At 37.7% G+C, this 25,338-nt stretch overlaps 1 protein-coding gene across 39 annotated transcripts in view; it reads left to right on the top strand.

Annotated features, from left to right (window-relative positions):
• The window catches only part of MAP2 (microtubule associated protein 2), a 281,613-nt gene extending 256,631 nt beyond the window's left edge, over window positions 1–24,982 (top strand). For 21 of the 39 annotated variants that reach the window (XM_087424902.1, XM_087424906.1, XM_087424914.1 and 18 more), the window contains 5 exons: window positions 2,412–2,752; window positions 14,545–14,637; window positions 16,622–16,703; window positions 20,772–20,884; window positions 21,104–24,982. In XM_087424902.1, the coding sequence (XP_087281028.1) occupies window positions 2,412–2,752; window positions 14,545–14,637; window positions 16,622–16,703; window positions 20,772–20,884; window positions 21,104–21,319 (845 nt within the window). In that variant the 3' untranslated portion in view covers window positions 21,320–24,982. Of the gene's footprint in view, window positions 1–2,411; window positions 2,753–3,195; window positions 4,310–5,724; window positions 6,285–14,544; window positions 14,638–16,621; window positions 16,704–20,771; window positions 20,885–21,103 lie in introns of those variants that run through there. The other 18 variants (XM_087424924.1, XM_087424939.1, XM_087424920.1 and 15 more) reach the window with 3 other exon arrangements.
• The last annotated feature ends 356 nt before the right edge of the window (window positions 24,983–25,338 follow it).

Genomic DNA, 25,338 nt, shown 5'->3' with positions numbered 1-25,338 from the left:
TTTATTCAGAACAAATAGAAAACACTCAAATTTGTCATTTTGATGACTAGAACATAATTCATTACAATAAAAATGGATCATATCTATGGAACAGCAGTGTTACGAGCTTAATACTTGTGGTTTTTCCTTATTCTCTGGATGTAACACAAAACCTTCATCCTTTACTTTTCCAAAGCTTAAATCTGTATTCTAAGAGTATAGAAATAATTCTTACTTTTAAAAAATTATATTTCTTTTGGTAAAAATTGTTATGCACATCCAAAATATTGCTTCAGCTCAGTCTCCGTGAAGTAAAAATCACCTCAGCACACTTTGATAAATTCTGAATCAAACTCATACCATTAAAAAAGAAAGTACGTTGAACTGCGACAGTGTGCAGCCCCCATGAGAGCACCAGTGCTGGGTACAGTGGCAAATAATACTGAGAAGATTCCTCTCCCCAAATACCTGAGCTCCTCAAAGGTGATGAAGTCATGAAGAAAACATTTGAGGAAGAAATAAGGTTTCTGAAGAGATTTTTCAGAAAGACGGTGACTGATTCAAGCCTATGTCAAAGACTCAGTCCATGAACAAAATCTGTAGCAAGGAAGCTGCAGAAAGCCAAGTTAGGTGTGACTGTATCATCCTGGCCTTGAAATGTCATTTTTGTGGAAAGCAATAAAAATCACAGAAGGTACACTAATTTATCACTATATTCTTCTCGTATCCTGTTTCACATTGTCACTTGAAAAGTCCACCTTATGTTAAAAGATGAAAAGAACACGGGGCAACTTTGCCTTGATGTGTGAAAACTGTTCACTGAAAGAGAAAGTAAAATCGTTCTGTGTTTCTCCAGGAGACTGAACCTAGACCATTGGATAGATTTACTTTGTCTGTAGATGACAGTTATCTCAGAAGCTCTCTTGAGCTCACTGCTTGTAATAGTTAAGCAAAGAATAATTGCCCCCCTTCTTAGGAAGAACTTTCTGCACTGATGATCAGTTGCATTAGATGACTCAAGATCCATTTCACTCCATCGATTTTACAATTAATGAGTTATATCTTTATCCTCTACAAAATTTCTAGAAAATTCATTGATTTTACAAAGTATACATATTCAGTGGAAAAAAATAAAAATCATGCCCTTCTATAAAATACCAAAAAAAGAGGTGAAAGAATGTTTATAATAAATGTAAACAATGTAAATAAGTGTTCTATTATTGGAATAGGTGTATTATTTTAATAGAAAAGATTTTTAGAGTTAATAGAAAGTTAAAACAAATAAGAAGCTAAATATCACATCTGGCTTAGATTTAGTATCATCTGGATAAATGAGCCTCAATGTCCTCATTTTTAAATTAGAAATAATAAGAGCTGCCTCTAACTATTGTATGTGTTTGGTTATCAAATGTTTGGTATTCACAAAAGTGCTTTGAAATCTGTCAAGTGTTGTACTCTTATTTATGTCATTATTCTTTTAAAAAAGCATTTGAATGGCATTCAAAAACACTTTTAAAAAAATAATAAGAGAGAAACATAGTGTAGGAAAATGGGGAGAAAGGAGTTAAATGATCAAACAAGGCTAAAGTCAAGTTGAGGCAAAGAAATGCCCTTCACAATATCCTGTATAATTGACAGGGATTACTGATTTGATTTCAAACTGCCAAACTAGTAATGAAGGTAGAGGAGAAGACACAATCAGGTACAAGATTCACTGTGAATATATTGTTAAAACATCCTACTTTTCTAAGGAGAGAAATAGACTTTTTTTTTTAGTATTAAGATCTGAGACGAATTTCCTTATAAAGGAAATGCCTGATATTGTAGAACAACGTATGACATAATTGAATGGCTTTCAATAAACGCATTTGCAACTCACAGTGCTCCTCCCTATAAGCTGAGGGAGTAACATGGAAACGCAATCCAATAAATAACCTTCTATGCAGGCCAAAATTCTGTAATTAAATACACAGTTTTATGTTGTATGTCCACTTGGATCTTGGAATGAGATACAAAGAATAGTGATACCACAGAGGAATGAATGGTCTGCATGTCATTCAAGGAATCTTCAGTAAATATGAGCCCACACAGAACATTAAGTGCAGACTCTCTGCAGCTAAAGGCAGATCCGTATGCTTTAATGATCACACAAGTAGAAAATAGCATTTGACACATTCATAATGAGAATTAAGAAGAAGAAATCAGGAAAGCCCAAGTTTTATCCTTGCATTGACAGCAATGCATGCTCAAAAAAAATGTCAGCAGGTTATGAGCCTAAAAAAAGGAGGCTGTCACCTTTTTGAGCATTGGTGTAATCCATAAATATTCTAAAGGCTTTAGAAATGTGATGTATTATGAGTTCTCACACTCTATGGGAAGACGGATGCCTTGAGGAGAACTTGCTGATGTTATGGTTTTGTTTGTTTATGTAGGGTCAGAGCCAATTCGCAGAGCAGGAAAAAGTGGCACTTCGACCCCCACTACCCCTGGATCAACCGCCATCACTCCTGGCACCCCACCTAGCTATTCTTCACGCACACCAGGCACTCCTGGAACCCCTAGCTATCCCAGGACCCCTCACACACCAGGAACCCCCAAATCTGCCATCTTGGTGCCGGGTGAGAAGAAAGTTGCTATCATACGTACTCCTCCCAAATCTCCCGCTACTCCCAAGCAGCTTCGGCTTATTAACCAACCACTGCCAGACCTGAAGAACGTCAAATCCAAAATCGGCTCAACAGACAACATCAAATACCAGCCTAAAGGGGGCCAGGTAAGAATGACATGAACATATATTTGCTGCCAGAAGTAAAATCCCACTACTTGATATGTTGCCTTCCTCATATTATACGCTAGCACTTCTTCCAATGAAAGGAAGGTGGAGATATTAAAGAGTTACTGGTTAAGATTCATTGCTAAGAGTTTAAACCTTGTCTGAGAAAGCTAGCTCATAAAATATGGTGACAATCACATGACATGTCCATTCCTTCTGATTATCATTAGCTAAAAATTGTGTTAATCCATGTAGGAGAATCTTTCAGTTGACCGCCTAACAGATCTTTTCTGAATATATCTCTATTGCCTTGTGGATTTTAATTAAGAGATTAAAGTTACATTTCTGATATGATTTTGAGAGTTCTATTTTAGATCCTGACTGTGGGCTCATTTGACTGTCTTTTAGTGATTCCACTTTTATCTCCTTCCTTCTTCCCCAAGGATTTCCTATGATGTCTTCTACCGTTTCCCCAAGTCATTCCAAAGTCAAGGCATGGTTCACCAAGTTTCTTCTCTGGCTGCTATTGCCTAAACGTTGCACAGGGTACATATTCATGAACAACATTCATTCGTCAACATCATGTTGATAATAAATATTTCTGTATGGTTCTAATGAATAAAATTGTTGTATTGGAACTTCCATTTAAGATTAACACCTTTGACTAGAGTTATTAGTAAATCTTCAGAGCAAATATTCACATCTTTCCAGCCGGGAGCTTGGAGTTCCGCCTTGACCTGAGTGAACCCTGCTTACACACTATATGTTTGGACAAAGCAATTAGCCTGGAAGGAGAGAATACAAATATCATTTAATGTTTCCCTTGTGATCTACCCATGGGTAGTTCGACTTTTCTTGTCATTGAAGAGATAAAACACCCGTCCTTGAAAGAAAGAAAGCAAAAATTTCCTTTGTACGTGAACAAGCTTGAAATGCCCTTTCAATATCTGAAGACAACTTTTCTTTTTAACCTCAATATTCTTTTCTGTCACTCTTTTTCTTGTCTCTTATATTGTCTGCTACTGATTTCTGGTATCCCTCCTTCATGCCAAAGAAAATTTTCAGGCAGGTTTAGAAGAAAGATCTTGCCAAAATATGAGGCTATCAAGGACTCCTACTTACTGTTGAAACAAAAATTCAATGTTGCTTCTTCCTTTAGCGAAAAACCTCTTTGCTGTCTCATTGTGATTCTGTTTAAGGAAGCCCAAGGAACTAAGAAAGATCAACCTAAGGAGGGAGGGAGGACTCAATGTGCCCTTTTCAGAACAACTATAACATTCTATGATAATATACTCATAGAAAGATGCTTTTTCATAGAAAGGTGTTATTAAAATTATGGGCTACAAGAAACCTTTTTCAAGCCAAAAAAAAAAAGCATTCTACCAAATTTAAGCCTATAATTCCAAAAGTCTCGTACTATTCTAGCGTTCATCAGTTATGTACATCCAAGAGAGAGAAATATTTGGGACCTTTTAAATATATCCAAATGTCATTATTTTTATATTTATACATAAATAATTTAAAAGAGTAACTTGAATAAAATCAATTTAGTACCACTTTGAAAGTTTATCATTTTAGCCTTTGGTGAGATATCTCTTAAAATAGAGTAATTATTATATGTATTTAAAATCAATTCTCTTTTTGTAAATATCCCCGTGTCCCAGTATTCTCCTTAACTAAATGTGTGACTATCCTGGAAAATATTGATACTTAAAAGAATCTGTTTCCTCTTAGAATGACAAGGGAATATAAATTGTCTATAAGATATTTTATTGAAACTAAAAAGAAAATTTAATGAAAGGGGAATAATTATTGATATAATTTGACATAGAAATTTTACAATATATGATTTTGTTCAAAGGAGTCCTCAAGGTAGAGAGGCCAAAAGAGTGGTTTTAGCCTCAGCTTTGCCAGAATCACTAAAGTTAAACCAATCTAAAAAATATGAAGACTGATTTGTTTCCTGTTTCTGCTTCTTTATCATATCTGGTTGTGACTATTTCTATGTCTAATTTTAACTGACTTCTACTATGTTTGGTAATTCATAAATTGATATAAAGAAGTCCTACTCTTTTGAGTTGAAGTAACACTGCCCCGGAGATTATGGTAATTAAGGACTAGTAAGGACATATGATGCAAAAATTACAGACAGAACAAAAATAGCCTCAAAATCACAGTGTCGTTTAAGAAAAATCTCTTCTTTCATAAGACAAGTGTTAACCTGCTGCAAAATTATCCTATCACTGCCTCAGATGACTTGGAAAAAATCCACAACAGTGGAGTTACGAAGTGACTTTTGTTGGAGAAGCAGGAGGTATTCCGTTACAAGATAGGGAACAGATGGAAGGAAGATACTTGCCTTCTATCTCGTGATAGATGGTGTCAGTGCATTTAAAGTGGAGGAAGAAATGAATTGGGACATTGAGATGCACTGCAGTTGAACTGTCTTTGTGGAAGAAATATATCACTCAATACTTTAACACTGTCCCCTTAAAAGCCTCCTTGGGGGCCGGGCTCGTGGCTGAGTGGTTCAAGTTCTGCACGCTCCACTTGGGCAGCCCGGGTTCGCGGGTCTGGTTCCCGAGCGCAGACCATGTTGTGGCAGCATCCCACATACAAAATAGAAGAACATTGGTACAGATGTTAGCTCAGGGCTAATCTTCCTCAAGCAAAAAAAGAAAAAGAGGAAGATTGCCAATGGATGTTAACTCAGGGTGAGTCTTTCTCACCAAAAAAAAAAAAAAAAAAAAGCTTCCTTGCAGTGTATGGTCTTCTCAAATACAGGGAGCGAGGAGAGATTCTTTTTCTACACGTTAAACTGGAAGTTTTGACTGGATTGTTAGAGTTCCACTTGCTAGAATGACGAGGAGATACTTTGATGTTAAAGTTTCTTAGAAATTATCAAAATGATGTACTAAAGACCCTGTTTTCTGTTTTGTTTTGTTTTTTTTCTGTTTTGTTTTGTGAGGAAGATCGGCCCTGAGCTAACATCTGCCAGTCCTCCTCTTTTTGCTGATGAAGACTGGCCCTGGGCTAACATCCATGCCCATCTTCCTCCACTTTATATGGGACGCCGCCACAGCATGGCTTGACAAGCAGTGTGTAGGTGCGCACCCGGGATCCGAACTGGTGAACCCCGGGCCACCGCAGCGGAGCGCGCGCACTTGCGCCACCGGGCCGGCCCCCAAGACCCTTGTTTTCTGATTAAGAATTCATAAATACACACTGTTGGGGAAATTGAAGCCACTGGCTTGTTGTTCCCAATTGGAATTTGATTATCCTAGGATATTTGAATGGACAGTGCCCAACCCAGAATCATTGAAGAGGACAGGACGATGCTGATACTTTCTGTAGGAGCCTGTAGGTATTGAGAAATATGTGGTCTGTAGGTATTGAGAAAAAGAGTCACACAATTCTTATTCATAAAAATGGGAGTAAATTTGTAAATGTAACCTTAATTTTTCTGCACAGGCTCTATTGTTATAAAATTTGGAGTGGTGAGATTGTATATAAATGATTTAATTTTAAAAGCTTTCTTATTGTTGTTTTAAAGTTTGTGCAATCACTAAGAATCGGGAGAAGAAACACATAAAAAAAGACATATGTATCGGAAATTCAGCAGCTTTCTAAACTGGGAAGCCTTATTATTTGCCCCAGTTTGAACATTGATCCCTCTTCCACACGTATAGGGTTTCTGCTTATGGCCATTATCTCTTCTGTTCAAGTCCCAACTTTCTGTTGGCAAAGAGGCTCAATTCAGTGGCTCAGTTCAGCGAGGCAAATCAATGCCTAATGGAATAGATAAGCTAGCTGAAGATATGAGGAGCTGTACAGAAAGCAATAGAGTTAATCTTTTCAGCTAAAACATAAATACATTCTACTGGAAAGAACATATGCAATCCCGGATTCACTGTAGATGGTGAGCTTGGTCAATTTAACTCAAGGTGTAAGTAAGACTTTCTTATTAATTTGGAACTATCTCAGTGTACTTAGCTCCCTAACCTACATTAGTGTAAATATAAATTTTAGAATAAATAATGTTACCTTTTTAAGAACATAGCTGCTTGATTTAAACAAAGGTGGGAAAATAAACGATTTCTCTACGTGAATGGCATAAAAGAATTAGGCAACAACTCAGTAAATGGTACTTTTTACCTTTTCTATCTATAGATCAGGTTTTTTATAGGCACTTGGACTTATATGGAATACTCCTGCGTGTTTTGACAGGTTTCCTGTTTTTTCCTCCACCAGGCTTATGAAGACTCATATACAAAGCACAATTTTTGTACCCTTGTGATAGTTGAAAGTTCCTAATGAGGTGGTTTCCCAGAGGCTGTTTCCATTTACAGCTTGATGGATAGGGTGGTGGGTGGATCATGGTCTCTGCAAGCTGGTCTTGATGGGTTTGATTGACTGTCTTGTGAATTACATACTTCTACTTCATTCGTGGGCAGTCCGTCATTTTCAGGTCAGCTGGGCTAACGATGGTGGCTTCTTCAAGCCAAGACACTCCTGTTCGAGGAAAGAACAGTACTCGTGTTTTATAGAAAGAATCTTTTAGGATTTGTCAGCTATATACTTTCGCAATCAGTGTTGCCCTGGCGTCTTTTTAAAAAATTTATTTAGATAGATCCATTAGACTAGAACCTGTGAAGTATTTCTTTACATTCTAGAATTAAATTTCTCAGTTCTATATGGATCCATTGAATTAAGGAACATTGGAGGCCAGAGGTATTCAGCTCCTTATAGCCCAACTTTCACATTTTCACAAAATAAGAAACAAAAGTTCTCACATTACCCACATCTTATGTATAAGACTTCTAATATCATTCTTTAATGGCTGAGCTATAAAGTCAGGTTCTATAACTTTGTATTTAATGAATAATCACTTGTCTACAAAGTATACAATTTTATATACCTTAGTCTTTTTTTGTTCACTTTAACTTTCATCACACAACATGAAAATGGTAATTTTATTTAACATTCCCTTCCACGCCAAGGTTTTATCACATCAGGATTGGAATATGAAGCTTCTGAACTTTTATAATAAAAGGCCACATAGATCTTTGAGAGTAGAAAGTTCACATTAAATTATCATATTTTATCATTTTTTAATATTATTATACCTATTCAAATAATAGGACTTTAATATTGCCAAATCAAAAATCTAAGAGTCTTTTCATTTCCCTTTCCATCATCCCACATCCTGGCCATCTTTAAGTGCTACTGATTTTGTGCCCCAAATAGCTCTTAAATCTGCCCATTTCTCTCAGTCTACTCTGCTCCACCCCAGCTCAGGACACAGTATCCCTGGTCAGTGTCACTGCAGTGGTGGTGAACTGGTCTCCCTGCATGTTCTTCCCTCTACTGATGTACTCTCCATGTGTAGCCAGTGCTCTCACCACATTTGCAATTAAACATTCCACAGTACAACTAGTTATTTAATGTCTATCTTGTCTCACCTACTAGACCATAAGCTCCATAAAATCAGGGATGAGGCCTGTCTTGTCCTCAGGGTCCAGTATGTAGTTGATGGTCAATAACTATTTGCGGAGTGACAGTCGAATGAAGGTAGTGTACCATATGCATGGAGAGGTGCGTTCTTCCTAGTGACTTGTTGAATGAGTGTGAACGCTCAATGCTGTGACAGTGATTACCCAAAGAAACTTCCCGTGTCTGGACCACAGTGAATTTTGGCTAAAAGAATATTGGACCAAGATGTAGGAACTGAGTTCTTGGTCCAGCTTTTCTGTCACCTTATTGTGTGACCTTAGACACTGACCTCTCTGGTCCTCAGGTTTCTTATTTATAGAATAGAAGCAACAAAATAATACTTGTTTTTGTATATAGCACCTTCTCATTTAAATAGACTATGTGGTCACTTTAAGCTCTCAAATCCATGGTTCTACTTAGAGCATGATAATATTTTTTCATTGCAGCTCATCAAAAAACATTCATTAAGGTTTTCTCATAGACTCCATAAATATTTGTGGGCAAGCTGAAGTTGAGTGAAAAAGCAGTGTTTCTGAAATAGAAGAGGAGTATAATTGGGGAAAAGGGAGCATTAGAGAGAGAAAGGAGGGGATGAAATGAGTGAAGCATGGAGTGGAATCTTGTTAGTATTTTCTTATAAAGTTTTAGGCATTATCCTGAGACTTTTTTAGGCCTTCCACATGCTAATTTGAACAAGTTGCTTATAATTTTATATTCAAGGGGAAAAATGGGCTTAATTCTGGAAGCAACTAATAAATTATAGTGAAAAGGATTTTTTCTTGTTATATAAAATTATGATGGTCACCACTGTGAAGGTCTACTGAGTGCTATTAACATATGGGCACGTTTATAAAATTGTATATTTTATAAACAAAAAGAGAAGGATTGAAGCTTATTCAGCTTATTTTTTCTCATTTGCATATTTATTCTTTCATCAAACATTTACTAAGACTCTGCTGGGTACTATATGACCGAAGGGGGATGAGAGACAATAAGACATGGTCTCTGTAATCTGGGAGAAAGGAAGTGGGTTTTCTCCTTTTCTTGTTCTCCCCTAGTGTCTTGCCCTTATTTAATTTTAAGTTCTTTCCAAGCCATTTCTTTTCATCTCCTTAGGGCTACAAATAAGTGCTGAATAAGAGGAGTAATAAAATACCCCATGACCTTTAAAATACTGTCAGTCAACCCAGCGTGAAGAAAAACTGTTCACTGAAATACATTACATTATATTGGCAAGGTATTTTTTTTTGCTATCAAAGTCATCATTGTCTCAAAATGAAAGCTCCTTGATATCTGAGACCCTGTCTTTATGCAATAGAACTTTTATAACTATAATTCCAGTATCTTTTGTAGGGTAATGAAAAGTTTTGGAGCTAGGCTTCATAATTATTAATTATTAAAAACTATGAAAAAATTACTACTTTGGGTTTACAAAGTTGAGGCCTGTAAGGTCCTTTTTTGTTTGCTGTTCATTTGCAAGCCAAACAGGGACATGGGAACAGCCTTGAATCTCAAGTTGTTTTCAAACAACTGAACAGACTTTTTAAAAGTTTACCAACTTGGTCCACTATTATTTAAAATTTCTTAAAAATTTAAACTAAAGAAAAAATGTAATGTCAAGAAATTATGGCATATGAACTCATTATCTGTTAGTTTTCATGAATCACAGTGACTGCTGTGTTCGTACTTTTCCTTCCAGTTCCCGTTGATAGACCATGTAAAATATTTAACAGTGGGTCTAATGACTAAACTCAATATCTGTTCCACCAAAAAGCTCTTTCCAAATTTTTCAGCGCATCCATTCACCCCAAGGTTTTCCAGTGTGGTTCTACTTTCTGTGCTGTGTGGCACAGCCTGCATAGGAAAATTGGGCTAACACCTTAATGGGCCCTCCAACTCGTCCTTTTCCTCTAAATTTAGAGTTCTGTGGAATTGCATGTTTTGACATAAACTGTTATTTTTATTTAAATGTGTAGTCAAATATATTTATTGTTTATATTTGATATACTTAGTTTTGAATAAGTAATTGGTCAGTGTAGGCAGGGTTAATTAAAATTCAAAATGGACTATAAAGTTTGTTTACCTGTATAGTATGTTAGCACAGGGTTATTTACAGATGAGCCTTTGAAAAACATCATCTATTCCAGAGAACTTTCAATCTTCAGGAATATCTGATGTAGTCATATTTTTGTTTTAATACATGATGCCTCAGGACTCTATAGAAGCTAGATAAATGGTTTTCATTAAAGCTTAATCTCCTATAAAGTTGAAGGGAAGTTAGTTGGGTGCCACTAGCCACTACCCTTTCAAAAAAAAAAATCATTCTTTCTAAGACAACCTTGGCTGGAGGAATAAAGAGATGATGTTGCAATTGAGGTTCACACCTAGAGGATGCCTGAGGGTCTAGCAGTACATTGTGCAAGAGCTGAGAACAGAATCCACTCTTCTGGACTCCCCGTTATTCTCCATATCTCACCATCTTGAGCTGACGTGTGAGTCTATTGATAAAGGAAGCAACATCAGAGAATATCAAATTAAGAAAAAAAGGTCGAAATTCCATTGCTCAAGAAATTCAAGTTGACATTGGGATTAATGTCTCTTGTTTATAAATTGTTTTACTAAAAACTATAAGTTAGGATTGTATTTTATTTCACTTTACATGTTTCATATTTCCGGCTAACCTCTAGTAAGAGAGATTTGTTCTTGCCTGCAGGCATATCCTGCATTTTGTCTTCTTGTCCTTTCTTAGAGTAACCCCATTTTGGGGGAAAAAAATTAATTTCTTTAAAGGAGCAATTAAACTTATATACAGAGAGAGTACAGTAGCAGATCATTTCACTTGAACTGTCATGATAAAGTCCAACTAGAGTCACACCAGAAATATCTAGAAAGTAAATACACTGTCTTCCCTAGCATGGTGAAGGAATAGATAGAATTAGTAAAAAGTAAAATTAAATAATTCTAATTAATTATTCAATTACATTAATCTATTCTTTATGACTCTTGCTTATATGACCTTATGTGAATGAAAAGTCACCTGTGTATGCAAGGAAGTCACCAGCGTTTGCCCATGAGAATGAAATCCTTTTTTTGCCAGCCTCTCACTGGAGGTCCCGGTTAGGCTGAGCCTTGAAGGATGATCTGTTAGACTCAGCTTGGAATGAGGGCATTCTATTGAGACATAAAGAAGGCATGGGGATGAACTTGAAAATATCAACCGGAAGATTTAAGGCCCTTAAAGTATGGAATGTAACACAGTCTGGACCAAAGGTAAAATAATAAGAGAGGGCTCAGAAATCAGAATTGCTGAGAACCCTGGTTACCTAAGAAATTTTGATGCATTTAATAGGAAATAGGGAGGTTGGGAGAATTCTGAATAAGGCAGAGCTTTAGGAAGATGATCCAGTTGATCGATATAACACATTTCACTTCCACTGTGAAGTGTGCAGAAGGAAAGATTGTCACATTCTTTCAGATCACCCCATTTTGCATTAATAGTGCAAGTAAAAATTTTGGTTGAAAGAAATTGACAAAGATTAAAATGTAGTTTAGAGTTAATCTTGGGTAATTGTTATTCAAATATTTTTCCTCCATATCATGAATAAAGAAAAATTAGCTCATTTGTCAAATAGAAGTTGGTTATATTTTTTCTAGACAGTCTGTAAGATGTTAAAATAATTTCCCCTTGACCTAGGCTTTTAGGAAAACAAAAGTTCAATGAAAATTTCTCCCCAAACAAAGTAATTTTTGTTTGGATCCATCCATAGAGAGTTAAAATGCAACTCTCTGATAGAAAAACTAATCTGGAATAAAGCTTTATCCTTCACAGCAGCCATCTGTTTTTCTACTTTATGGAATGGTTTCTGAGGACTTCTGGTATTTGTGGAATTAACTCTCTAAAGTGTTAGCTATTTGTAAAGGATCCTAGAGATCTTTGCCATGAAGTGTTTTGTAATTTTGCTAAGACATAAATGCGAGTCACATGGACTAGATGGTGCTCAGGTGCAAGCTGTCAAGTTGGGGCATTAGTCTTAGTGAGCATCAAACACCCACTGCCCAAAGTGGTTTTGTGTCTGTCTACTCGACCATCAAGCAAGATGGTGAATGTCATACTTTGCCTTGTTTTAGACAAAAGCAATATACTATGAAGCTATTGCAAATGTGCAAATACGTAAAGAACATGCCATTAATGGATTTCAAAGGTCTGCTTCCCATTATAGATGGAGTATCGATTGAGCAGGCATAGGTTGAGAAAGTTGACCATCAATAAAGACCAGCTCTTTGTTTCACTGGAAAAATCTATGACTCTCTGGAAAATCTGGGGAAAATCAACCTCAGTTGGCCTTTAAGTTTTAGGGTTTTAAGATTTAAATCATCTCTAAGTAATGCTGGCAGTGTGTGTGACCCCTTTGGGTTTGAATCATTTATTTTGGAAATCATAAAAATTGTCAAACAGTTGATTGTTCAGAGTCAGATTCATGCAACTGAATTTGGAATTTCCATTTTTGCAAAAAGTGAATCAGATTTAACATTTGGCTTTGATCACTTGGTAATGAGTCACTTGATTGGTACTCTAATGATCTCAAAGTTCAAATTTGTAAGGGAAATAAGGGACCCTGTATATCCCCAGGATTAGAAAAATGGCTTAGATGAATTCTGTTTCATTGCCAAAATAACTAGATCCTCATGGAGAATAATTAAAAGTATTTTTATTATTACAAATAATAAATCAAAATGATTTGCTTTTTAAAAGTCGTTTATCTATGAGGTTTGAAATGTAATGGCCCTTACTCAAAGTTGTCCGCCTCTACAGTTTATGTGAAACAGAGTGCAACTACACTTATTGTCAATACAGACTCTGTGATAGCCTCCCTTTTTTTTAAAATTGGAATTTTTATTATGCCCTAAAGAGTGGCCCAATCATCATGTCTTCTGAATTCAGATTTTGACAAGAGGCCCTTCCTTGGGCTGCTGATGAGAGCTGTCAGTGATATTTCCCTGCGAGGGACAAGTTATCTTGCCACTGTCAGACAGGCACTGTGATTTAAGCTTTGTCTAGTTAAAAATAGTCAGGATTCAGTGTCCTGTTGAATTTTCTACTGTGTTTTGCAAATACCAAGAAATGTGAAACCATTCTTGGAGATGGCTGTATATCTAGGATAAACTTTCTTAGCTTTTTTTTATGAGGATAAACTGTCCTCTAAAGCATTGAAAACATGATTTCTCTTTAGCTCTTGGGGGCATGGGGGGAGGAGGAGCCAAAGTAAAATCAAATAAACAACAACAAAAATAAGCCTTCTGGAACTTCCATGCCTACAGTGCTCATCTGCTGTCCAAAACATGCAAAATTCAAAAGACACGTGAAAGAAGTCATGAGAGTTATTAATTTGCACATTACATTACACTGGAGTAATATCTTTCCAGATTTGGATTTGCTGTCGTCTTCAAGATAAGTACAGGACTTCCTGAAAACAGAAATAAAACAATTAACCTCAAATCTGTTGAACCCAACCAAGGCCTGGACTACGTCTACGTGACCTAGTGCAAGTCATCTAACTGATGGTCCTTGGTTTTCTCCCCACTAAAAATGGAAAGAATGCTTCCACACTGACCATCCAAGGGTAATGGCAGTTTGTAAGCTGTTGTCAGAGAGAGGCCTTTCAGAAGGCCACTGAACCAAACCTGCAAGGGAAGCATAAAGCCCTTTCAGCAGAGGAGGCCCAGAGCCTCCTGGTTGACCCTCTTGGGAAACCAGGGGTTCTTCCCCTGGGTGAATGAGAACCCTCACCTGTAGCATTCAGCCAACCTGGTTGTAAACCTCCCCTGTGCTGTGTGGACCAATAATATAGTCAAGTCAAGTGTACCAGGTGGTTTGTAATTGTGATGGCTGGCACTGTAGAGGTGAGGGGATAGGGCACTGGTGTATCCTGCAGAATCCCTGGCTGAACTACACTATTAGACCCTCCGTGGAGTGGACCTGAGTCCCAATGTTGCCCACAATATTGGAAGCCTCCTCCTCACAGATAATCCAAGTTTTGTTTTTCCATTCCTCTAATCGTTTCCCGATTACACGTGCCTACAGCTGGGATATGTAAGGCTATCGAGCATTTGGCCCTTGGGGGTACAGGGCTCATATTTATATGATAGATCTGCACTTTCAGTTCCCGTGTTAGTTTTTTCTCGTAAATGATTATGCAGGTGGAAGGGAGTTTAGAGCTTTGACGCTATCCTTTCTGGTTCCCTGTACTCAGAATATTGAAAGAAAAATGCACAGTGAAGTTACCTCCAATTCCTTTTAGGTTAGGATTTTAAACAAGAAGATCGATTTTAGCAAAGTTCAGTCCAGATGTGGCTCCAAGGATAACATCAAACATTCTGCCGGGGGTGGAAATGTAAGTAGAATCTTCTATTAGAAAGCTGTCCTGATTGTGTGGAGCCACCTGCACAGCCAGCACCCTTTTGCCTTTCTTGCCTCCCTCCCAACACACTCTCCCCTTCTCGTTGCTGCTCCACATGTGCCCCTGGTCTGGGAGCTTGTCAGCCTTGCGTTTTGGGTGATGGGCTTCCCATCCTTCTCTGTAAGATCATCAGCGAGTTTCTTGCTTTCATTGAGGAAGAAAACCTTAACGGGGTGCACGGTGGTTTTCAGGGGGATGGAAAACCCGCTTCACTTGCCAATTTTGTTTGCTGGCCTTCGGCTTCGAGGTATTTCCTCATACTGTCTATACTCCTCCTCAGAAGTCAGCTGGGCACACGCTTTTCTAGCTCTATTTCCATTACTCTTGAGGCCAAGACTGATATCCCTGAAAGTACCTGTGTGTGGAATGTCAATCTTCAGTGCTTCATTATTCATGAGAGTTAACATATCGTTTGGAATAATACAAAACTGGTGAAACACAGTTCATCTGTAATTCAAAGTGGAAGGATTCAAGTCCCAGTATGCACTTTATCTTGATGGGATTTTTCCGGTCTCTTAAATTGAGCAGAAATAATTTCCTTTGAGAGAGAGGGGAAGATGAATCCGTGTTTCTCAAATGTAGTTGAGGCAGAGTTGAAACAGGCAAACTCAAGCTAAAGGAACATGATTCTTCGTAAAATGAGAATGATAAAAAGGGTGAACCAAGCTGACTTTCTATTCTACAGATCCTATCGCATAAACTTTAGGTTCTGGCCATCTGTGACTCAAGTAATTTAGAGTATCAAATCCAGAATTCTCACCTGTCTAATAACTCTTGACTCCTTGCTCCTCAACTGGGCAGAGAGGAAGTCAAGCAGTGAAAGGAGAGACAAGCAGGCCTTACCAGAAACTGTCACCTGATGCTCTAAGTAGCTCCACTGAGCAAGAAAATGTCACTGTCATGGGAAGTCCACAGCAAGGCTTGCTGGGCTCCTTCAACAGTGCTGGGCTAAGACCCAGGGTCAGTATTTACCTTGACATGGTTACCTTGCCCCCTGTTGCCCTGACTATAAATGCAAACCATGTGGTGCTCTCACAGAAGCAGTCTTAGTCCTGGTAAATAACTTGAGGGTATCAGAGGGTGGACCCAGCTATCCTCTACTGCATGTCAAAACCCCCCGGTGGAAAAGGATAAATTGAGATAACTAACGATCTTAAAGTAAGTAGGGAGCTTCCAACCTCCAAAGCAATAATCTAAAACTTTCCTCTGGAGAGGAATCACTTGTTTGAATATGCAGATTTCCTGGCCCCATTTCCACAGTGTCTGATTTAGTAATTCCCACGTGCTTCTGATGCAAATGGACAATGAACCACACTTGGAGAAGCACTGTTTTCAAATATCAGGAGAGGAAATAATTTCAATGAAATACAAAGAAGAAAAAAATGTTGCTATCATTTTATAATTTGGTGTGCAAGAAAATTCCATTTAGCCAAGACATGACAATATTTTAGAAAAGCATGTTTAGAGCTTTCTTCTTCTTGTATCTTAAAGCAATGTTGGTCTTCTTGTATCTGTGAGCAATGTTGGTCACTTTTATATAAAAATCACTTTTTAAGGAGTAATTCATCTCTTCACTTGGCTCTTTGCTTATGGAAAGGTTTAACATGGTGTGGCTTCATTTTCTGAGTGGAAGCTTGCCTTATTAATCCAGATGTTTCTGTCCTCTTGTGGCATGACCTCTTTTCTACTAATAAAGTCTTCTCTTCTAGGATTTTCTTTCTCTTGGGTCCTTATTTCCAGCCAAACATGGGAGAACATATGGGAGGTTATGTTTTCCTGCGTGTGTGCGCCTCTGTTTGGGTTTCTGTATATGTTGTTGTGTGTTCTGAGTTTGGATATGTTTCTAGATTTTATGTATGAGCTTGGGGGCTTGGCCACGTCTAAACTATTTTAAGCATATTTGATGTGGTTCACACAGGTACAGATTGTTACCAAGAAGATAGACCTAAGCCATGTGACATCCAAATGTGGCTCTCTGAAGAACATTCGCCACAGGCCAGGTAAATAAGTACTTTTTATTAGTTTGAGAAATATTGAATTGGATTCAACAAAATGACAAGCAAAATTTTTGTTGTTTTGAAATACCTAATTGGAAGGACATTTCAAAATCCTGATACTTCATGCTTTTAATAGAAAGTTAGAAATTCCAAGGCATCTTCATTTGGACAAGTAAACTCAAGTACCACAGATGGGCCACATATCATAGGACAGGTTAAAAATTAAAAGGTGTATAAGATTCGCTAATCTCTATGTACTCAACATGCTTATTGGCGCTCTTTTGAAATATATAGTCTATAAAATACATTGGGCCATGTATTCTTACATAATTACATGGACTGAAAGCAGAATTTCCAAAGATTTTTCATGAAGTTGTTTCTCTACATTATGTGAAATAAGGATTGTGCTTAAGCAAAGCTAAAGAAATTTATCTGCTGAATTTCTCAGATCGTTTAGTAGCTCAGTAAGCATTGTGAATCCTCAGCAGAATGAAGTGCTTCCCCAACTCATTAGACCATGGACCTCTTGTTTCTCTAGAAAATCTCATAGGATTAGTGCTCTAAAGTGGAATTTATATGCATACTTGCTGGGGACCTGTCGCTCTTTAAAGTGTGAATCTGACATATGATTCATTTTTTCTGAATATCACATGATATATATTTTTGCTAAATTCCACCTCCATGCATATTTAAATAATGGAAAACTATAAGATTTGTAATTTTCTTGAGAATATTTTGACACAATTTATATACAACATTGGATTATAGAAAGACAAGAGGAAGCAATTGGTTTTAACCATCTGTTCTCGACATCTTAATTAAATCTGGGAATAGGTTTTTCCCATTAATCATTGTCCCAAATGTTGTCAGAAACAAAGTATGAGAACAGTTGAGCCCAGTAAGATTTCTGACCAGGAGAAGATTACTAAGAAGAATGTATTAGTAAAAATAAAGGTAGGTGGGATAAGTTTCAAAATGGATAAATGCATTGGAAACATGTCTAGAAATCAGGCTCCACTTTGGCGAAGGGTATTCATAAAGCAAGTCAAGGAGTTAGGAACTATATCTATGGAATCTCCATTACTGGTTTTAGAACTGCTACCCTGGAATTAGCTTCTCCATCATCCACGAGGCGGCAGGGACATACTGTCTACTGTGTATCTTCCCAATTCCCCTGTCTGTAACTCAGGCCTACAAACACTTAGTTGAGTTTGAACTGCTGTGCCAACAGTATGACTGAAGTATTTGACCACACTACCTATTTTCTTCCAGAATACAAAATAAAATATTGGATTCTTTAATTTCAGACAGTAAGTATACAGTCAGTCAAATTCGCCTGGGGTCTTGATGCACAGAAAAATCTTATACAGATAAGGAAATATCCTGTGTAAGATTTCCTGGTCGTAAAAGGTCATGGACTCCCACCTATTTCTAAATCTAGCTTTTCTATAATCACTGAATCAGATGACTAAATTCATAAAGACGTGTTAGCACAATGATCCTTGACAACAGCAAGCTTTTCACAAAGTTGCTTTGGAATGTGGAATGTCTAAGGAGAAAATGGAGGAAACAGTTCAACACCTGGAGACACAAATTGAAATATCTAGACTTATCAACTTCAGTTTAGGACACATGAAGCTGATAAAAATTATAGTCTTTCACAATTACTGCACCAGGTGGGTGCTAGAATTCCTCAGAACCAAAGGCATAGCTCTCTGAATCCAAATGGGCTTCTCTAATAGTTACATAAAATTTTTTAGTAGGACTTCAACAAAAATAGACTTCTCAAGCTTCGTTTTCTGAATATATTATAGGTCAATATTAAATTATTATTTTTTCCTCTAAAAATACAGTTCAACAAAAATTTTAACAAGGTTATATTGACACAACATATAATCATAAAATAAAGCTTGAAAAGGCAATTTCTATCAGAGGCTACCAAAAAATAGAAAAGTAAGATCCCAAGAAAGTTGATCTCACCAATTGAAAGGTCAGTATCCTCCCACCTCTAACCAAGATGAGTGTGTTTTATGATTCACACTAATCCTGTCACAGCCAGCAGGTGAGACCCACCTGGCCAGGTAAAATTCTGGGAGAATAACACTTCCTGTAATAATGCATATTTTGAGAGAAGGCCAACTACAGGTCTCCTGTAAGCATGAATTAACATCATGCGTGTCCTAAGCCTTCAGTAGACGAAAGAATGGATGTATCTTCGATGGTAATTCAATAACACTGTATAATTTCAAGGGGCCCCTGCCCAAGTAGTTGAGTGTTAATATAAATGTCTAGGTATTGCATGAGAAAAACACCCTGAAAGACCTCTGAAGCCTTAACAGACCTTTCTCTTTGATCTACAGAGATAAATAAGCATCAAGAGCCCAAAATTGAAAAATCTTTTCCATGTTTCCATAGAGTCCCGCAGGTATTGTCCCCAAATCAAAATCCCAAGAGAAATGCAATGATAGTAGAGGATCATATTGCTTGCCACTGGCCTTCCAGAAAAATGCCTACAGCCAAAACCAAGCTGCTAATGAAAAGTGAAAGCAAATCTCTTAGGTGGAAATGGGTAAAGGAGTGTAATCCAGCTTCTTTCCAGGTCAGAGACATCAGCAGACACTCAGAAGCACTCAAGGGCAAGCTAAAGGACAAGAGATACCTAGCCAGTGTAGAACTCTCTGCATTTGCAAGCCTGAGACAGGCATGCAGAGGTCAGGAGACCACACTGAAGGGTGGCACGTGGCACTCTCATCTCTCAGCAGATCCTTGAGTTTCAGACTAATTAGCATTTAGGGAAATGGCATGGTTAAAGCTGTCTCAATATTATCAGATCAAAGTCAGTGTCAGGTCGGTCCTATGGCATCTGTACAATGGGCTCTCCTAAGATTCTATTCCTGGGGCCGGCCCAGTGGCGCAAGCGGTTAAGTGCGCACGCTCCGCCACGGCAGCCCAGGGTTCACCAGTTTGGATGCTGGGCGCGTACCGCCGCACCGCTTGGCAAGCCATGCTGTGGTGGCGTCCCATATAAAGTGGAGGAAGATGGGCATGGATGTTAGCCCAGGGCCAGTCTTCCTCAGCAAAAAGAGGAGGATTGGCAGATGTTAGCTCAGGACCGATCTTCCTGAAGAAAAAAAAAAAAAGATTCTGTTCCTGTCGCTCCATCTGCTGATTAAAATGGGAAGCTCTGAAACTTACTAGTTATAAACAACTTAGTTCCTGACTCTGGTTTCATCAGTCAAGCTATCAGTATTGAAAATTTACAAATGAATGTGTTACCCATATGCACACTATTTCTAGCCTAATAGTTCTTTGGACGAGTGACCTATTACCATGAAGAAGAATAAAGAAGAGCTTTATTTCAATTTAATTTGCTCCCTTAGGAATAAGAGACTAAATGATCCAAGTTTTAGAAAGGATGCAATAGGATATTTTCATTGTGTTATTTTTAGAGTTTTTATTATACAGATAAGAAAAACCCCTCAGAGAGGTCCCCCTGTGAGAGAAAGGTGTCATTTGGCTTTTAAAGGGTTAGAGGAGCCACTTAAACAAAAAGTAAATGGAATACAAGGACTGTGACCTCTAAAGTCCTTGTCTCATAGCCAAGTAGATTCCCATGGCATAGGGGTTATTCTTGGGGGTGATAACTCTGAAACACAGTTTTTAAAAGAGAGCCTTTGGTGAGATTCAAAGAACAGAATAACCAAAGCCAGACTTCAAAGAAAGTGAATAATACTGGAAGCCTCAAAGCTGCAATCAAACCATAGTGTCAAAAAAAAAAAAGAAAGAAAGACCCCTCTATCTTAGGTTAGACATGGGTAGAGGAGAAAGGTGTTAATATGTAAAGCAACCCGTATAATGGTACAAAAAGGATGTCGTTATCTTAGGCAGTATGGGGAAAATGATATGGACTAGAAATTCTAAGATTCCTTTCACATCCATGGTCGGAGGGATAGTAGAGTTAAATAAGTTTGTGGTTTGCAATTGTGTTGTAATCATTTTTGGGAAACAGTCACCACAAATATAACATTTAATTTTAGCGAGGGATTTAAAAGCCTTTCTCCTCTCCTCTAGGTGGTGGGCGTGTGAAAATTGAGAGTGTAAAACTGGATTTCAAAGAAAAGGCCCAAGCTAAAGTAGGTTCGCTGGACAATGCTCACCACGTACCTGGAGGTGGTAATGTCAAGGTAAGAAGCAAGGGCATGAGCCGATCTTGTCTTTTTTTTAAATCCTTCTGAAATACTCTTCATCAAAATGGGTCCCAGATTGAAGACCTAGACATACAAGAAGTAGGGATGGCAGAGCTGAATAGCAGTGACATTGACATCAGCTCTGGGATAGAGAGAAAGAGCTAGAAGCCAGTTAAGATGCTTGAGTTAACGAGGACTGATGCTTGTCTTGAACAGATTGACAGCCAAAAGTTGAACTTCAGAGAGCACGCTAAGGCCCGCGTGGACCATGGGGCTGAGATCATTACGCAGTCCCCGGGCAGATCCAGCGTGGCCTCCCCTCGACGACTCAGCAACGTCTCCTCTTCTGGAAGCATCAACCTGCTCGAATCCCCTCAGCTGGCCACTTTGGCCGAGGATGTCACTGCTGCACTTGCTAAGCAGGGCTTGTGAATATTTCTCATTTAGCTTTGAAGTAATAACGTTTAGGCATGAGCTCTTGGCAGGAATGGGCTCTGAGCAGGTGTTATATTCATTCTTTACAATCCATAAAATAAATAATCTCATTCCCAAACTGTAGTCATTGTTACAATTTTATAAAAAAAAAACATGAATAGTATATGCAGAAATTGACTTGATTTCCATTCGCAACAGGAAGACACTGGCTTTACATGAGTACAATTGGACAATTATTTTTGCTCTGCTCTGTTTTGCATGGAGAATTATTATTTCAAAAATTGCATTTTTACCTTTCATGTGCCTGAAGGCTATCCACTACGTTCTGAAAGGCCTTGTTAAAATCCAAGCTGCTCATTTCACTGTTCTGTTGCTGGGTGAAAACACAAACGCTGCCCATTGTAACTTACTACAAGTCAAATTAAATCAGGAGTCTGATTGCAGGAAGGGAAGAGCATGTAAGAAATACGTTTTTTTTTAAATGTTATTTTGTATAAATGGGAAGAAAGATTCAATTAAGTTATTAACATTTTGGACCTGGATTATTATATCAGAGTATAAGTAAGTCAATCCAATAAATTATTTAACTAATTAAAAAATAGGTACGAAGCCTTGGAGCTGCAGTTGAGGAAGTGGTGTAGAAGTGCATCTCTTAGGAATGTTGCACTTTCATTAGGACGGACTCGTGTCTGATTAGAATGTCAGTTGATCAGCTAGATTTGTGTCCACACTACCAGTTTCACACCCTTTTCCATCTGTTTGATACAGTATTATAGATATAAATATATATATATTTCTCCGTGGCCATTTGTGATACTTCCTCATACACTTGAATATTATACTTCCTTATTCACAGTATCTGTGTCTCCTGCACCCTTTGGTGTTACAATTTTAGGTATGTGAAAGTAGCTGTTAGCAGGGTTCTTTCCCTATTTAAAAAAAAAAAAATTACGTTAAAAAAGACAAAATGTTTTAGCATGAAGTTGCTTTCTGTAACAACTCAAAGCTGTAACCCTGTTTTAGTGCCAGATACAAGTCTCTTCCGTGATGCTAGAAAAATTTATTTTTCTTTGCTTTCACCAACATGGAGTTTGTGGGGGTGGGTCCAGTTATACATAAAAGGATTTACAGATTGTTGGTTTAAGGTTATGGGTTTATCTAATTTTGAATCACGGAATAGTTTGGGTTTTATTCCTGTAATCATTCATGAAACAGACTTCCTAAGATTTCTTTTTTTTTTTTTCCCCCATTTGCTAAAGTTGAAACTGACAACAGTGGGAGCTTGGGACATGGTAGCCCATTCTTCCAAATAATACCTGCTTGTTAAATTATCTGATAGAAGATGTTTGGCTTCCTTACTCAAAGTAAAGATTCCTTGATCAGAAGGGAAAAATACAGTATTTGGAGAAGCTAGAGCTGCAAAACATGTAAGATGCAGGTATTTATCTAAATCAGTTTTTTCACGACTCCAAGATTGCACTCTATAAAGGAACAATGACTGACTTAAGTATTACTTACCAGTGGATAACTGTTCTGACTTTTTGTATGCAGTCTAGAAATCACAAATCAATTAATTTCTCTCACAAATCATTCATCTTAGACTTATGAATAAACAATGAAATAGTCAATGGCCTGAATAAGGCAATGAGTTATCAGGCTGGGTGGATGCTTTTTAGTATTTTATCTATTCTTTTTCTTGCTCAGGGCTGGTAGGTTGGATCTGAACAGTTAAAGACAAATGGTCTGATAGGTATTTGAGCCAAATCAATTCCTGATTGATTAGAGGAAGAAATGATGAGCATGGACGGAGGCAACAAGGAAGGATAGTAGCATCTAAGAAAGACGCAAAGACAGAGACGTGGGTGCCATTTTGTGACCCACTGGATATTGCAATCAGTGTGACCTCCACAAAAGAAACTCCAGGAGCAAAATTCATTCTCAGCTAAGAGGTTTTACGTAGGCAAATCTGTCTGCAACCACTATAAATTAGTTATTTTATACGACAGTCAAAGTTAGAAACTACTGAGTAGGACTATGGATGTGTCTATTTTCTGCCTAATACTAGCTGTGAGGTTTGATTTGACCAATCTGGGCATTTTATTCATTAGCTTCTCTTGAAATGCACCAGAAAATAGGAGAAGAAAGAATAGTTGTGTGGAGACTTATGGTATTTTCTTACATGTTTGATAGTGGTAGATAGTGATTAAAATTCTCTAGAAAGAAGTGAATAGCTGATTAGAACAGGTTTAACATGTGAAACATATTTTTTTTCAACCTGGTTTAAGTTTTTTATAAAAGTTAAGAATAAGTAAACATGCTCTACATATTAAAATTCAGTTTCTTACAAATACATGTCCAAAATAAAGATTATATAAAACTCTAAATTATTAGATTTGGCGTTAAAACGTTTATTTCAAATCACAGCAAAATTATAATGAATAAATGCCCTTACTTTGTATGGAAATGCGATTCTTTATAAAATTAACAAAAAGAAACTGATAATTTGTACAGTGAAAGAGAGAAACACACAGGCTAAATGTCTTCTTATGGGGATAAGGGCGGAACCCATCTTGGCTTCACTCTCAAGATTAACAATGCAAATTAAGCTTTTTGAACACCACTCTTGTGGGGACACCCATACGCTGATCTAGAAATTAAAACTTCATAGTTTCAATTCTAGATCTATTAATGCCAGTTTCTCTCTGGCTGTCGCCTTTGAGAACCTGTTTAAGGATACATAAGTAATCCAGAGCTGTCAAGAGTTAAAAGGCCAACTTCTCCAATGGACTCACTGTCTCTGGGTCACCTGCAACCAAGAATTGGGTACCTTACGAGGATGCAGGAAGGATCCGAGTTCACGATGAGTTTCAAAGGCCATGTTCATTAAGAACCTACTCTCTCTGGATTCTCCTGCTGAGTTCCAGCAGGGCGATGGGCTGAATCCCGCCCACAAGCAAGACGCCTGTGTGACCCCGACTGGGCATGGCTGAAGAAGACTGAAGAGGGAACTTGGTTACATGGAAGAGTGCACTGATGGTAACTGGCCTTCTCCACACACTCATGTAGTAGTACAGCAGGAAATGCCATCATCAGCCGAAATACAACAAACATTATGTCGACGTTATTAAAGAAATAATCATCTCAATGTGGTTGATTCTGACATAGCTGCAATTACAGTTTTTCTCCTATTTTTCATGCCACAATCTAGGTAGTAAAAAAAAAGTAGATTCATGGCTTGGAAAGGCAAATTCTAAGCATTCCTTCAAAGATTGATATGCTAAAATCAGCATTGATGTTTGTCTTTTTACACCTAGGAATTTTAGCCTGGGTATGTAGGTTGAGGCCAAGTCCCTCTGCAGGAAAAAGCTTATTTTTAAACTCAGAAAATGTCAATCATGAAAATCTACTTCAACTTTAGCAAAGAGGGAAAAAAAAATCAATGAAAAGTATACTCTGTATGCTGGGAATCCAGGGTTCCAACATGCCGCTACAAATCTGTGGGGGGTTTCTTTCTTCTGATGATCCTAGAGCCTGTCTCCATAGAAAGGCATTTCTTCAATGGCTGGTTGTAGTTAGTTTCATGTTTTTCAATCAAAATTTGCAAATGTATTTGTTGCTGTATAGTGATTGTTTTGCAAAATAAAATTGCTTGTCACCTAACTGATAGTTTCAGATTGTTTCTTTGTCTCTGGAAAATAAATATTAGTCTCAATCCAATCTAAGAAAAATTGTGAAGAGAAGGCCACAATTATCAGCTGAATTCCTACTGTGTCAGGCCTTGTCACTACTGTATTAGCAGAATGCTGTCACAAGTGACAGAAACTCAAATTGAATTGGCCTCAGCATAAAGGCAAATTTATTGGTTCAAGTAACCAACTAGGCAGGAGTATCTACCCCAGGCATGGATGGATCCAGACACTCAAAAGATGTCATTAAGAATCTTTCTTTTTCTAACTCTGGATCCAGGCTCTCAAAAGAGGTCATCAGGAATCTTTCTTTTTCCACATCTTAGTTCT

Source organism: Ceratotherium simum, chromosome 37, assembly GCF_057802395.1.
Source record: "Ceratotherium simum simum isolate JZ-2026a chromosome 37, ASM5780239v1, whole genome shotgun sequence".
NCBI lineage: Eukaryota > Metazoa > Chordata > Mammalia > Perissodactyla > Rhinocerotidae > Ceratotherium > Ceratotherium simum.
Note: the sequence above shows the minus strand (reverse complement) of the source record. Positions and strands in the feature narration are given on the sequence as shown.